This window comes from Hyla sarda, chromosome 2 (assembly GCF_029499605.1).
Source record: "Hyla sarda isolate aHylSar1 chromosome 2, aHylSar1.hap1, whole genome shotgun sequence".
Taxonomy (NCBI): Eukaryota; Metazoa; Chordata; class Amphibia; order Anura; family Hylidae; genus Hyla; species Hyla sarda.
The window spans coordinates 49,745,746-49,760,917 of NC_079190.1; the positions used below are offsets into that span (position 1 = coordinate 49,745,746).

Genomic DNA, 15,172 nt, shown 5'->3' on the forward strand with positions numbered 1-15,172 from the left:
GCAAAAATATTTGTGACTGCAAAAAAATATACAAAACAAAAAGAATAAACAAATAAAACAAGGTTTTAGATTACCAACATTTGTAAATATTTGGCTATGTTCACACATCCGGACTGTCCCCATGGAAAAATCTCCGGCACTAGGACCGAACAGGAATGTGCCGTCTATGCATTCCGTGCGGAGGCCCAGAAAGAATGAACATATTCTTTCTGGCATGGAAATTCCGGACGTGTGCACAGCGCAGCAGAATCCGTTAAATTCAACGGGACTCTGCTGCTCCGGAATCTCCAATGCGGAATTCCGCCAGAAAATTCCGGATGTGTGAACATGGCCTTAGTCTTAGCAGTGTTGGGTGAGAATATTCGCAATATTTATTGCGATTATCGCATATTCGCGAATATTGCGAATATAGTTAGTACGGTCGAAAAAAGACATATGTCCATCAAGTTCAACCAGGGAATTAAGGGGTAGGGGTGTGGCGCGATATAATGCTATATTTTCGCAATTATGAATATTCGCTTTTTTTTTTTCCACCGTACACATCACAGTGATCATCCCTCCCTGCTTCCAGCTTGTGGTATAAACAAGGCTCCAATACTAGTTACTGTGTCAGACTGGCGGGCGCCCGAAAATTTGCATATGCAAATTTCCGCGCATATTGATCCCTCCCTTCTTTTAGCTGTTTTATCACATGATATTGCACATGCAAATTTTATGGCAAATGCACATGCTAATTTTTATGGCGCATAGTAAAAAAGGCTGCGAATATTGCGAATATGCGAATTTTGCGAATATATGATGAATATTCATCCATATATTCACGAAATATCGTGAATTCGAATATGGCCTATGCCGCTCAACACTATTAGGTAGTACGCAGAACATTCTATTTGATGCACACAGTCTGAGACGATCCACTGAGCAAATCAATTAGAATGCATCAAATTCTTTCTGAATTAAAAACTAAAATGAGGTGTTTCCTGATTTTTCTATGATTTGCTTCAGGCGAATCAGTATAGGAGCAGGGACTCCTGAGCAGCAAGGTATACACTGTATAAGTGCGGGACCACCAGGAGTCCATTCCCATACACTGAAATGTTTCCTCTTAAAGGGGCACTATCATTTGCAAAAACCTTTGATATAATGTAGATAAATACACTATGAGGGAGATTTATTAAAAACCTCTATATTGGAAGAGCGGTGCAGTTGCCCAAAGCAACCAATCAGATCGATTCTTTCATTTTTATAGTGGCCTGTGAAAAATGAAAGAAGCGATCTGATAGGTTGCTATGGGCAACTGCACCGCTCTTCCTCTATACAGGTTTTTATAAATCTTCCCTGCTAAGTATATTTGAAGTTTACCTTGGTAAAAAAAAAAAAAAAAAAAAAACAACGTAAATTTAGGGGTGGAAATATCCTCCATAATTCTAACCACTAGGGGCCCCTCCACTGCTTATAATATAATATTTATTAATTATATAGCACATACAGATTCCACTGCGCTGTACACACAAATTGGTTCCCTGGCCCATCGGGGCTATAAGTCTGTTTTCAGAGTGTGGGAGGAAACCCACACAAACTCAGGGAGAACGTACACACTCATTGTAGATATTGTCCTTGGTGGGATTTAAACCCAGGACCCCAGCAGTGCTAACCACTGAGCCACTTTGTTAGAACACTGGGGGGGGGGGATATTCAAAGAATTTAGCGCCACTTTTTTTGCTTTAGCTGCGCCACGTTTGCTTAAAATGTGGCACACACTCTTATCGCCACATATTCAGATATTTAACACCTGATTTAGTGCCCTTTTAGCCAATTTTTAAAAGGGGTGTGGTTATTTATTTATTTTTGTGTGCTATTAGCACCCTATTTTCAAAGGTTTAGCACCACTTTCTGGCACCAAACCAAGTATACCAGGTGTTAAATGATTTTCTATATGTGCTATTGTGCTAATTTTCAAAAGCCCAAACACACTTCTGAAAATGAGAAGCAATTAACACTCTTTGAGGCACAAAAAAAAGTGCCCTAATAAAACAAGCCTTTGAATATTCCCCCCACTGTCTTGTCTTTGAAGCCATTGCCTGTGTGTCTAGGCTGGGACAAAATACCGGAAGCATGGGACAAGCAGTGTTCTTTGCAGGCTCCCAGCTTGTCATTTAGCCTGCTATGTGAGCCGGGGGCGTGTTATAGAGTCTCAATGTACAGAGCAGCCAGTTGTCAGCTCTGAGGAGTAAGGGAGGAAGTTCCCATAAGAGATGTGAGGGCAAGTGTCATGCTTGCCCTAGGCAACACCCCCTCCTCCTCAGTGAACTGCAAGCAGTGTGAGCAATATAAACAAGAGAATCAGGAGTCATAAGAGGATAAAAAAAAGCAGGATCAGCACCAGTTGAAGAGGCACTCCAGTGTGAAACATTTGTTTTTTAAACAGATTTGTAAATTACTTCTATTTAAAAATCCTAATCCTTCCAGTACTTATCAGCTGCTGTATTCTACAGAGTAAGTTCTTTTCTTTTTGAATTTATTTTCTGTCTGACCAAAGTGCTCTCTGATGTCAGGAACTGTCCAGAGCAGGATAGGTTTGCTATGGGGATTTGCTTCTGCTCCGGACAGTTCCTGACATGGACAGAGGTGTCAGCAGAGAGCACTGTGTTCAGACAGAAAAGAACTACACAACTTCCTCTGTAGCATACAGCAGCTGATAAGTACTGGAAGGATTAAGATTTTTTTTTTTAATAGAAGTAATTAATTAATCTGTTTAACTTTTTGACACCGGTTGATTTTTTAAAAAATGTGTTTTTCACCGGAGTACGAAGAGGAATCTTTTTTTTTTATTTTATTATGACAGGACCCACTTATGACTACTATTTGTGCACCCCCGGTATTGTGGACCTTCAGATATTGCAAAACTACAACTGCAAGCATGCCCGGACAGCCGTTGGCTGTCCGGGCATGCTTGCAGTTGTAGTTTTGCTGCATCTGCAGGTCCTAGGCCCTATATCTACTGCTTTTCTGTATAATACCAACATACAAAGTAGATGGTATATTTTCTATATGTAATGTTTAGGTTTAACTTAGATCATCCTTTCTTACAGGACAATTCTCTGCACTTGCAGTCTTCTCAAAATGTGACCGTAAACGCAAGAAACTCAGAGGGACAGATCACAGGCAGACTGACAGTGGGTAAGTCAACACTGGAGGGTAAAAGCAAATAGATCTTCATGAACGAAATCTGAATAATAACAAAGTCGCCTGGAATGTGGCGGCAGCATGCAAATTTTGTGGTGTCAACCCTCTGAGAGGAAGAAAATCACTACAAATGTGTCTGCACCATCCTAATAATAGTAAATGTCTCCGGATGATGAGTATGAGTAGCATACGTTTCTGTGTAATGAATGTACTTACCGCACTAAATAATGAAGCAGGAAATTCAGAATATCCAGAGTAAAAATAACGTATTTCTCGGCAGGATTTTTTAGCGTAATGTTCGATATATTTAGATAGAAGCCAAGGATTTATGAAGCTGCAGCAAACTAGCATACTCTCCAAATGACTATTTATTAGTCACCGCTACTGTAGATCATTACAAGACGGAAGGATACTCAATTCTGCTACTATAAAATAAAAAATATTGGACGGCTGAAGAACAGGAAACATTAGGCGTGAGTATAAAACACAAAAGACTACAGATAATAAAATAAAAATAAAAAAAGATATATATATAAAAAATAACTTTGTATATATTTGTCTTTAAATGGGTACTCCCGTGGAAAACTTTATTTTTTTAAAAATAAACTGATGCCAGAAAGTTAAACAGATTTGTAAATCACTTCTATTAAAAAATATTAATCCTTCCAGTACTTTTTAGGGGCTGTATACTAAAGAGAAATCCAAAAAAAGAAATGCGTTTCCTCTGATGTCATGACCACAGTGCTCTCTGTTGACCTCTGCTGTCCATTTTAGGAACTGTCCAGAGCAGAAGAAAATCCCTATAGCAAACATATGCTGCTCTGGACAGTTCCTAAAATGGACAGCAGAGGTAAGCAGAGAGCACTGTGGTCATGACATCAGAGGAAATGCATTTCTTTTTTGGATTTCTCTTTAGTATACAGCCCCTAAAAAGTACTGGAAGGATTAAGATTTTTTAATAGAAGTGATTTAGAAATCTGTTTAACTTTCTGGCACCAGTTGATTTAAAAAATAAGTTTTCCACGGGAGTACCCCTTTAACATGTAAAAACAGTTATAAAAAGTATATTATTGTGTAGTGCCTCCTTTTGCCTGTGGAGGTGCTACACAGAAATTAAACACTTGCTCGTGGATATTTTTTCAGACTAAGCGCTTTACAATACAGTTCTGGTTGCTGATGCATCTTTTCTTTCTCCCTAGGATGTATGGGTATGTCCTGGGGGTGTTAGGGGACTGGCTTTAGAGAGGGATTCTGCCACAATCCAGATCTGAACTGAGTGCCCGACCAGTAACAATAGCCAGGAGCCATAGCTAATAACCTGCAGTGGAGATCAAGGCTTCAAAAACTTTAGATCCTGTCAACAGTAAACAGTTTTAGCCATCTGAACATTGCAGGTAATAGTTCCCTGTGGGGACAAAAAGATAATGAAATTTTGTTTTTCTAAATCCACTTTTTTTAAGTTGAGCGTTCAATAATGTAAACAAAATTAAACATAAACATATGTGGCATCGCCACATGCGGAAATGTTGAAACTACTAAAATATAATGTTAATGAAACCGCACAGTGAATGGCATGAACCTTAAAGGGGTATTCCAGGAAAAAACTTTTTTTTATATATATCAACTGGCTCCAGAAAGTTAAACAGATTTGTAAATTACAAATGTAATATATATAGCTTATACCTCTAGGACCTCACCAATGGTGCATAATGATGTGGGAAAAATGGAATATGGCAGCGTTAATCAAAAATTATTTTTAATTTTAATTATTAAATATAAATAAATAAAACAATGATAAAGTGACACATTAAACTGGCACTATCTAGTGATAATCCCACTGGGCCCTAGTGGGATATCTGAAATGTAAAATATAAAAATAATGTGCTAGTGTTCCAATAAATGTGGAATATGGTCCATAAATCTGCAAACAAAATATGGAATCTGCAAACAAAAATGAGATAAATGGATATTCGGTTTTGTGGCAGAGTATGCTTGTAACATAAAGTCAATGTGCTTGTAACATAAAGTCAATGATCAAAAAATGAATGATACAAAGTATCTCTCACCACTGCTTCTGGCTTGATGGATTTTTACTATAGATCGCAGCCTTATGCTCCTCGCATGCCACAATATGGGGAAGGGGGGCGCTGGTTCTCCCGTCTCCCTAGCAGCCCCAATGGCAGGGGGGCACAAACAGATGTTCCCTACCGTTGGCTCCGATGTCAGAGGAGCGTGCAGCAGTATCCCATCATGTACACATTTTTACTGAGGAAGGGGTCGGAGGTCCATATTTCCCAGCACCCCGAAACGCGTTTAGGAGTCTGGCACTGTTTACACAGTCAGTACTAGTGTCCATCTGCAAACTTATATGTTCTGGCAACAGAGGAGTTAATCCAGCTACATTCCGCCCTGCCTGGCCGCAACCACACTTTCAACCATCTCACACAGCCTATACTTCTCCCTACTCAAGCTTCCACGTGGGACGCCATCCCCGGACCATCCACCGCTCCCAAACGTACCATCACCGCCAGACCCATTGGCGCTCCCGAGCTGACTGACACTCTTGCCGGAGTGTCAGAACAGTGCCATCTAAAGCAAGCCGGGTAGCAAGTGTGGTCTTCAGCGCAGAATACTGCTGCACGCTCCTCCGACATCGGAGCCAACGGTACGGAACATCTGTTTGCGCCCCCCTGCCATCGGGGCTGCTAGGGAGACGGGAGAAGCAGCGCCCCCCTTTCCCATATTGGGGCATGCGAGGAGCATAAGGCTGCGATCTAAAAATCCATCAAGCCAGAAGCAGTGGTGAGAGATACTTTGTATCATTCATTTTTTGATCATTGACTTTATGTTACAAGCACATTGACTTTATGTTACAAGCATACTCTGCCACAAAACCAAATATCCATTCATCTTATTTTTGTTTGCGGATTCCATCTTTTGTTTGCAGATTTATGGACCATATTCCACATTTATTGGAACATTAGCACATTATTTTTATATTTTACATTTCAGATATCCCACTAGGGCCCAGTGGGATTATCACTAGATAGTGCCAGTTTAATGTGTCACTTTGTCATTGTTTTATTAATTTATATTTTATAATTAAAATTAAAAATAATTTTTGACTAACGCTGCCATATTCCATTTTTCCCCACATCATTATGCACCATTGGTGAGGTCCTAGAGGTATAAGCTATATATTCTATTTGAAATTTATTTGTGTTGCCGGTGTGGTCCGGCTTTAGCTTTGATTACCTCGGTCCTTCTGTTGTGAGCTGCACCTAATTTTAAGATTTGTAAATTACTTCTATAAAAAAATCTTAATCCTTTCAGTACTTATGAGCTTCTGAAGTTAAGGTTGTTCTTTTCTGTCTAAGTGCTCTTTGATGACACCTGTCTCGGGAAACGCCCAGTTTAGAAGCAAATCCCCATAGCAAACCTCTTCTAAACTGGGCATTTCCCGAGAAACGTGTCATCAGAGAGCACTTAGACAGAAAAGAACAACCTTAACTTCAGAAGTTCATAAGTACTGAAAGGATTAAGATTTTTTTAATAGAAGTAATTTACAAATCTGTTTAACTTTCTGGAGACCAAAAATTAATAAAAAGCTAAGAAAAAGTCCCATCAAAACACAAATTGTGCCAATAAATACTACAGACAACGATGTAAAAAAATGAGCCCACAAACATCCCCCTAAAATACAGGAGTTATAGGGGTCAGTATAGGATCGTTTTAGGCATACTCCTTTTCTTACAAAATGTTATATTTCAAAAGTAGTAAAATAAAGCAAAACCTTAATAAATTGGGTATTGTTGTAATTGCATTGACCTACAGAATAAAGATAATGGGGTTTATTTACTAACTTGATCCCGACTCTTTTTTGTCGGGTTTTCCACCCAAATTGTGAACGTGCGACACAATTTGCGACCCAAAAAAAACAAAACCCTCCATTTTACAAGAAAAACCCAAAAAGGGGGCATGACCATGGGAGAAAGTGGGCGTGGTCCCAACAAAAGGGGTGTGCTCCCAACAGTTTTTAAAAATCCCAACATATTTACTAAGGTTTCCACAGAAAATGTGGTGGATTTGAGCTGAGGAAAACCCCACAGATCTGAGCGTGTGTAAAAAAGCAAAATGTAGGGAAAAGTGCAAAATGTAGGAAAACCTTAGTAAATACCTCGGGAAAATTCCTGTCGTAAATCAAAACCCACAAAGAAAACTACACTCCACTCTTGGTAAATAAACCCCAATGTGTCATTTTAACCATAAAGATCACTGCTTAAAAAAGAAACACCGCAGAATTTCCCAAGACATATGGATCTATGTCCTGTGGCCCCATTATAAGTCTATGGTTCTTTCTCCTGAATGGTGGGGTTCTCTGTAACATGTCCAGAGGTACTTTTTTTTAATTCTAATTCATTATCATTAAGGTTACGGAAAATCTGTCAGCAGTATCACCTGCACTAAACCTGTCACACAGGCTTGTAGTGCGGGTGATGCTGATCTCACAGCGTCCAGATTTGCCCAGCCATTCCGCCGCAATTTGCCTTTTTCTTTTCATGCGAATTAGGGCCTTGGGGCATGGGCGGAGCTCTGAACTGAGCTAGTGGCACGCTGACGGCATCTTTGCCAGGTGGGTGCTCCTCCCGGCTCATCAATACTCATAACCCCCCTCCCTGCTTTTGCACCCTGTGTTAGGGTACTCCCGGAAGTGGCGCATGCGCTGTAAACTAACACAGCGAAGAGCAGGGAGGGGGGTTATGAATTTTGATGAGCTGGGCGGAGTGCCTGCTTGACCCCCGCAGCCTGCACTCAGCATTCGGAACAGAATGTTCAGAACGCTGGGGCAGTTGATTGCCCTTTAACCCTCTACTTTCTATTTGCTCAATATGTATTTGATATGGGCTTTGTGAATGTGTTTCACATAGGATATATAGCACTATTTGTATGTTGATTTTGTCTGTCCTTTGGTAGATGGCAGGAAACAGCAATGTGTAAATGAAATGTCACTTACATATACATACATATCTATAAATAACGGTGTATAGTAGCAGTACCCTAGCAGTTACAGTACATATGCCCAGAATTATTTTGAAAGGTAATAGCTGCCTTCAGTGCTGGATTCGTGACTTGAAAGCGACATTAGCCAAATGTAACATAGAATTTGTCAAATCGAAACTAAGCATTAAGTAGGGGTTTCTACACTTGCAAGATGACAGGTCGCCTCCTCCTATAATTTGCTTGCAGTCAGAAGGCAGGGTATAGGGAGCAGAGGTTCTGACATCAAGAAGGACTTATTATTACACTACGAGATGGAATTCAGATTAGATATACTCTTAGTTGCAGACGTAGAAAACAGGGCAACACCGTAGACAGCTGGTTCTTGTTTTTTTTTTATAAACTTTGTTTATTAAAGATTTTCAATATTTAAAACATACAAGGTAATAACAAAGAATGCGAAGTACATCCATCAGCGTATACTATTGCGTACAAGTAACTGGAACGGTCAGCGAATGCAGAAAGATAACAACTGTATCATTTGGCATAGATATAGCCTGGGAAAAACAAGATTACACATAGGATGAGCTTGAACAATCACACACACGCTTTCATTCAAGCAAATCAAAATACAAATTAAATAAATAAATAAAATAAAAAATAAAGAAAAAGAAAAAAAAATTAAATAAATAAGTAAAAATAAATATATAATTAAATCAAATAAAACGCGGGGGGTGGGGGTGAAGAAGAAAAAAAGAGTCCCAGGTTAGGGAAAGAGGTATCTGAAGTGCTAAAGAATTGGTAAAGAAAGGGAAGACTGAGGACATGACGACCAGATCTCGGAAATCAGAAACAGGCCTCTCAAATATCGGATAATCTTAATGGACCTAAGGTGTTGCTCAGTGAGGCTAGGGAATACCACTCTGTATGCCTGAATGGAGTGATAATGGCCTCAATTTGGGCCCTGGAGAGATGAGCAGTCATGAAAGTGCGCCATTTAGCGAAAAAAAAATTTTGCATGGCGCTCACGGTGTCTTTCTGTGTCTAGTCTGTCCACCTCCAGGAAGTCCTTTAATTCCTCAATCACTGCGGATATGGACGGCATAGCCGGTTTGATCCATTCCCGCAGAATGATTAGTTTTGCGACTAGCAGAATAACATGGACAAATTTCGGGATAGTGCTAAGACCTACCGAGTCTGCCGTGGTGGGGTTGACAGACTGAAACAGAAGCGTTAGAGGTGACAACGGAAGTCTGACCTTCCAGTGCTTGACCACATAACCAATTACGTCATTCCAAAAACGCTGTGTGTCCCTACAGGACCACATGCCATGAAAAAAATCAGTTGAGGGAGTACCACAGTTTGGGCATGAGGTGATCCTATTTGGGAAAGCAGGCGTGACAGGAATGTTGAACCCTAAAAAACCATGGTGCATCATTTTAAAATATGATTCTCGCCAGCGCTCATTGATCACAGTGGCTCTGACCCTCGACCAGCCCTCTAAGATATGGTCTCTAGCGTCAGGTGTATTTAAGATTGACCCCCATTTAGTGAAAATGTCTTGTTCTTGTTCCTTTTGACTTCTACACCCCTCCCATTATCTTGGAGCCATTTCACCATTTAATTGCCTGCTAACTATATGGGAGCACTGTGCAAGTTCTTCCTATGCAGTCGAAATTAGTATAGAACCAACCAGGACTGGACCCGCTCTCTCCCACTATAACTCCATAGTCTATCTCTGTGCTATGTAGTTGACCATCATGAAGAAAATCATTGTGAATAAATCAGGGGTATAATAAGTAACCCTGGTTCTTCATAGCAAAACTTAAAGGGGTATTCCGGGCAAAAAAAATTATCCCATATCCAAAGGATAGGGGATCAGATGTCTGATCGAGGGGGGGCCCGCTGCTGAGACCCCCCCGCAATCTTCCTGCAGCACCCGCATTCTATGCGGTTGCTGAATCTCCAGTTTTGGAAACCTCCGGGTTTCCAGGACTGGGGACGTGACATCACGTCACTCCCCCTCCATTCATGTCTATGGGAGGGGGATTGACGGCCAACATTACAGGTAAAAAAGTGACATGTTTCAAGTGCCAACATTACAGGTAAAAAAGTGACATGTTTCAAGTGCCAATCTGCACCCTTAAGGGTGCAGATTGGCACTTGAAACATGTCACTTTTTTCCTATAATGCTGGCTTTTAAACAATAAAAGACGAAGATTTTTGGCACATAACCCAAGCTTCACATTCCTATCTTTTTGTTCAGTTTTTGGTGCTTGCCACATCACTTTCCAGGCAGCGGGCGGAATACACAGTGAGCTGGAGGATTGCTGCTGCTACACATCCTAACCCCCTAAAGTGGTTGAAACACGTTGACTTGCAATCACATATACAACTCCTGGGATTGCTGGTGGACAGGCTGGGGTCTGACAGCTCCCAAGCTAAAGCACTATACCTGCAACTGTCAGACATGATAAATGTGCTGAGATAAGCCGAGCAGAGAGAGCAGGGATCTCCGGCAACAGGGAGTGACATCACCACTGCTTCTAAAGCAGAGCTGGTGGACGGGAACTGTGACTACCAGCTGTGAACATAAGGGGAGATAAGAGATATCTACAGAACCAGGCAAGTTTGCTAAATGAAGGCAATTGCAAACCTGCCATGCTGTACACATGTGTAAGGACGATCTCAATCAGCCATGGTTAAGACCGCAGCTTAAGTGATCAAAATGTGTTTGCTTGCATTCAAATATAATATTACCGCAAGTCTGCATGTATCCTGTTTGTATCAAGTTGTAATAAATTATCTTTCCTTTTAAACCTGGATCAGAGTGGAATGTCTAGTTACTACCAAGGCTGTGGTCAAAGGTGGTGATCCATGCTGGAGGATAAGGCTTCATACACACTAGTAGGGGTTGAAGCCAGATATGCTTTACACATGAGTTAGTTACCATTTTTTAGGATGCTACTTCCCAAAATATGTCCCAAACTATGTGCTAAAGTATGGAAGCCCAAAAGAAATCTCTTACTGTTATTTAATGATTGTTGTAGGATAGTGCAGTTGATGACATAAATAGGAAATTAACTGCAGTACCTCAATACAAGCAATGAAACAATTATATCTGTAACATTTCAACATTGAACTGTATGGGACCAAAGCCATTTTCTCTTGATTTCAATTAGGAAAAAAAATTACTTTTTTTTAATAAAAAAAAAAAAAAAAAAAAACTCCCAAAGAATGATAACCCGACCTCCCCCCTTCCCTGCTTCCATTGAATTCATTGTTGCATCCCAAAAAAACAGCCCTTAAACTTTGCATTAACATTTCCTAAAGGTTACTGACACCTTTAAATGCAGTTTATTATTACAGCATTGTACTTATTTGGGGGGGTTGAATAAAAAAAAAAAAAAAAAAACTAGTTCTGTATGTAAAAACATAATGCATAAACTGAGCAAAATTCTTAATAAAGACCTATGAGAAAAAAGAAATAAAAAAATATATGTATAGATATAATTTTTTTTATTTTTTTGCAGCAAAGTTGTCTGCTGGCAGGTGTATTGTTTGTCTCCTGGATAAAGGTGTATGATCATGATGTGTCTGGCTTAGCTGCTGTACTTTAGTAACCATCCCTTTCTTCAGCCCTGGTAATTACTAGAGTAACGTAGTAACTTAGGAGAATATGCCAGCGGTCACACACCCTGCACGCTCCCTCCTATTCATAATACGCACCATTGCAGACCATATTTTATAGGGAAATTCATTAAATTCTAATTGACAATACCACTAAGCAATTAACTTTCGCCTCCGTGTGCTTTGGCGTTGTGTTGATCCGTCTTTTACCTTAGATATTTGTTTCTCCTTTAGGAAATATCATGAATAATTAAATGACTTTAATTTATTTTTTATTTTTTTACTGGTGATGCTGAAAAGTTATCTTAGATTTCTCATGGAAACGCTGTGCCTCATTAATACCGTACGTGCCTTAAGCGCTCAGATACACGTACAGACAGAATCAATAACCTCAAAGTGCGCCTGACCATTAGACGTGTATAATAAACGGGTCCAATTCTGAATGCAATGGAAATGTGAAATCTTAATAGGAACATAGTTTTAATGGCCTGTTTCATCAAGTCTCATCCTTGGTCTGGGGTCTGCGGTGTAACAAGGCGCTACACTTTGTACTGTGCATGAAAATCAACTTTTTACATATGAAAAGCATCTCGGTCCTTTGAACAAGGGGTTTTGTGTGGTCTCAATGGCTTCTAGTTCTATTTTTAATACAAAGTTAGTTTGGAACCATGGGATGGCTTTGTGTTTAGAAGAACAAAATGGAATAGTACCATCCAGATTTGCACAAAATGGAAAACTATCCTTTACTTTTTTGCTCCCGGTCATACTTCTTAGCAGGGGAGCAGGAGCAGTCAGGACCCCATGTGTTGTTGCTTTTTTTTACATTGTTAGATGTTTAAACTTGGTGAATATTTTTAGGGCTGTGACCTACGGAGACAAACAGGGCGAAGCACCACACCTGTCCACACATCATTTTAGGCGTCTGCAGCATTCCAGGGGAATGTGACCCTCTTAACTCAATGTGCAAGAGAACTACTCCATATACAACCTGCATAGTACCTACAGTCATCTATCTAAAAGAAACCCGCTGTTAAAGGGTACCTGTAATTTCTGGCCATTATACAACTTGTACATGGTATTTTTCAGCAGATTTTGCTCTACAGGTTTCATCTCTAATTTGCAGTTCTCCCAGAACTGGTAGGCAGAGCTCCCTCCTCCCCCTACCATAGACTTGTATTCTTTGTCATGCAGACACAAGACGAAGTTGAGATGATTTTTAGAGAAGATTTGAGCAGCAAGAAGAAAGGTTTGATAATGGGAGAAAGAAGTATTTTTGTCTAATAGGATATATTACAAAGTTTCTTATATTCACTTGTACTATTGATCTATGCAGCGTTCGTTCAAATGGCAGTGCCTATTTAATGCTACCTATAGAATGGAGGGTATATACGACAAAGGGTGCAAAGTAGGTATGCAAGAATAGCCTTAAATCAGTACAGAGTCAAGCATCAGACATTCATACCATCTTTTAAAGGGATACTCCGCTACTCAGCGTTTGGAACAAACTGTTCTGAACGCTGGAGCTGGTGCCGGGAGCTAGTGACGTCATAGCCCTGCCCCTCATGATGTCTTGCCCCATCCCCCCTCAATGCAAGTCTATGGGAAGGACCCTGAGTAGCGGAGTACCCCTTTATGGTCTGCATCAGAGCCATGGTTTTGCTTAAACTGAACTCAACAATGTGAAACTATCCTCATATATTTCTACTGGTGACTTTAAATGGACTGGTGCTCCACCAATCAATGACAGAAATGGCACTGATGAAAGGATTACCTTCTACCATCCATTTTCACCAAATACATGGCAGAGATATAGGCTATGTGTTGTTATATGTTCCTCCGACAGCTATTTAAAGTGTATGGCCACGTTTAAAGAGAAAAGGACAGCAGGATTCCACATACTAGCCCATACTTAGTGATGGGGGTGACGCTGATCACAACAGTGTTTTTATTTTAGGAGCTATGGACAAAAATAGTCATATGTAAATTAGTATGTTTGAGCCCACCCAGCAGGTCCAGTAAGAAGTCCCCGTAATAAATATGCATAACCTTCTTCATAGGATTTTGTGGCACATAGCAGCTATGTCACTGCTGAGAAAGGTTATGCATATTTATTGAGTTCTTACTGGACCTGCCGGGTAGGTGTACCAGTGTGTCACCCGCACTTTCACCCGGTACCAGGAGGTGAGTAGAGGCAACACTGCTGTCAGTTTTCCTTTAAGAAATACTGCCACCATGAAGTGTTACATGCATAGTATGGTTGAAAAAAGACATATGTGCATCAGGTTCAATTAAGGAGGGAGAAGATGGATGAAGGGAAGTGGTATGGGTGGATGAAGGGGATGGGATGTGATACCATAGTTGGTCTTGCAAGAATGGGTAGGTGGTATGTGTCGAAATAACATCCATATAAATACCAAGACCCCTGCTGGCTTGCCTTCTTCCCATAAAGCATTTTGGTACCATCTCTTCCCTGAGTGGTATGCACATGCATCAGACCACTCACATAATGGAAATGAAAACATTATCAGCTCAGGTCACCTTCTTCCATTGCTCCATGGTCATATTCTGATGTGTACATAACCATTGTAGGCACTTTCAGCACTGGAAATGGTTCAGCAAGGGCACTTTGGCTGGTACATGACTATAAAGCCCCATACACAGCAACCTGCAATGCACATTGCTGTGTATGGGGCTGTATAGCCACGGACCATACAAAGTGCCCTTGCTGAACCATTTCCAGTGCTGAAAGTGCCTACAATGGTTATGTACACATCAGAATATGACCATGGAGCAATGGAAGAAGGTGACCTGAGCTGTTTCCACTGTTGAAAGTGCTTGCTGACACTTTTCTGTCATAGTCAACACTATAGTGGTTGTCTAATGAAGACTTTTTTTAGCAATAGACCCAGATGGCCTAATAACATAAAAAAGCTTATACATACCTCCTTCACTCCGCTAAAGCCTCCAGTATTGGTACCCTGTCTCCAAGCACTCCCCATTCACGGAGCTGCAGATGTGATATAACAGGCAGAACAGCAATGCGGGCACAGTTACTGGCTGACCACACTGCCCAGGTCCGCAGCTCTGTGAAGGGAATGTTTGTTGGAGGCATGGCACTGATACAAAAAACTACAAGGGAGTGAGGAGGGTATATATTAAGTATTTTATGTCATTAGGCAGTCTGAGCCATTTGCTAAATAAAAAAAATAGTTTTTAACAGACAAACCTTTTAACAATTTCAACCATTGGAGCAACAGTCACTATTCTGTGTTATCAGACCAGTTCCTATAGCCTTTGTCCCCACTGAGCCTTGAGCACCCATGATCTTGTTGCTGGTTCACCAGTTGTCCTCTCTTTG

At 40.5% G+C, this 15,172-nt stretch overlaps 1 protein-coding gene across 6 annotated transcripts in view; it reads left to right on the forward strand.

The window, feature by feature from the left end:
* SGCG (sarcoglycan gamma) overlaps positions 1 to 15,172 on the forward strand; it is a 321,504-nt gene that overhangs the window by 234,976 nt on the left and 71,356 nt on the right. For all 6 annotated transcript variants that reach the window (XM_056561751.1, XM_056561752.1, XM_056561755.1 and 3 more), the window contains exon 4: positions 3,093 to 3,180. In XM_056561751.1, coding sequence (XP_056417726.1) covers positions 3,093 to 3,180 — 88 coding nt within the window. The remainder of the gene's footprint in view (positions 1 to 3,092; positions 3,181 to 15,172) is intronic.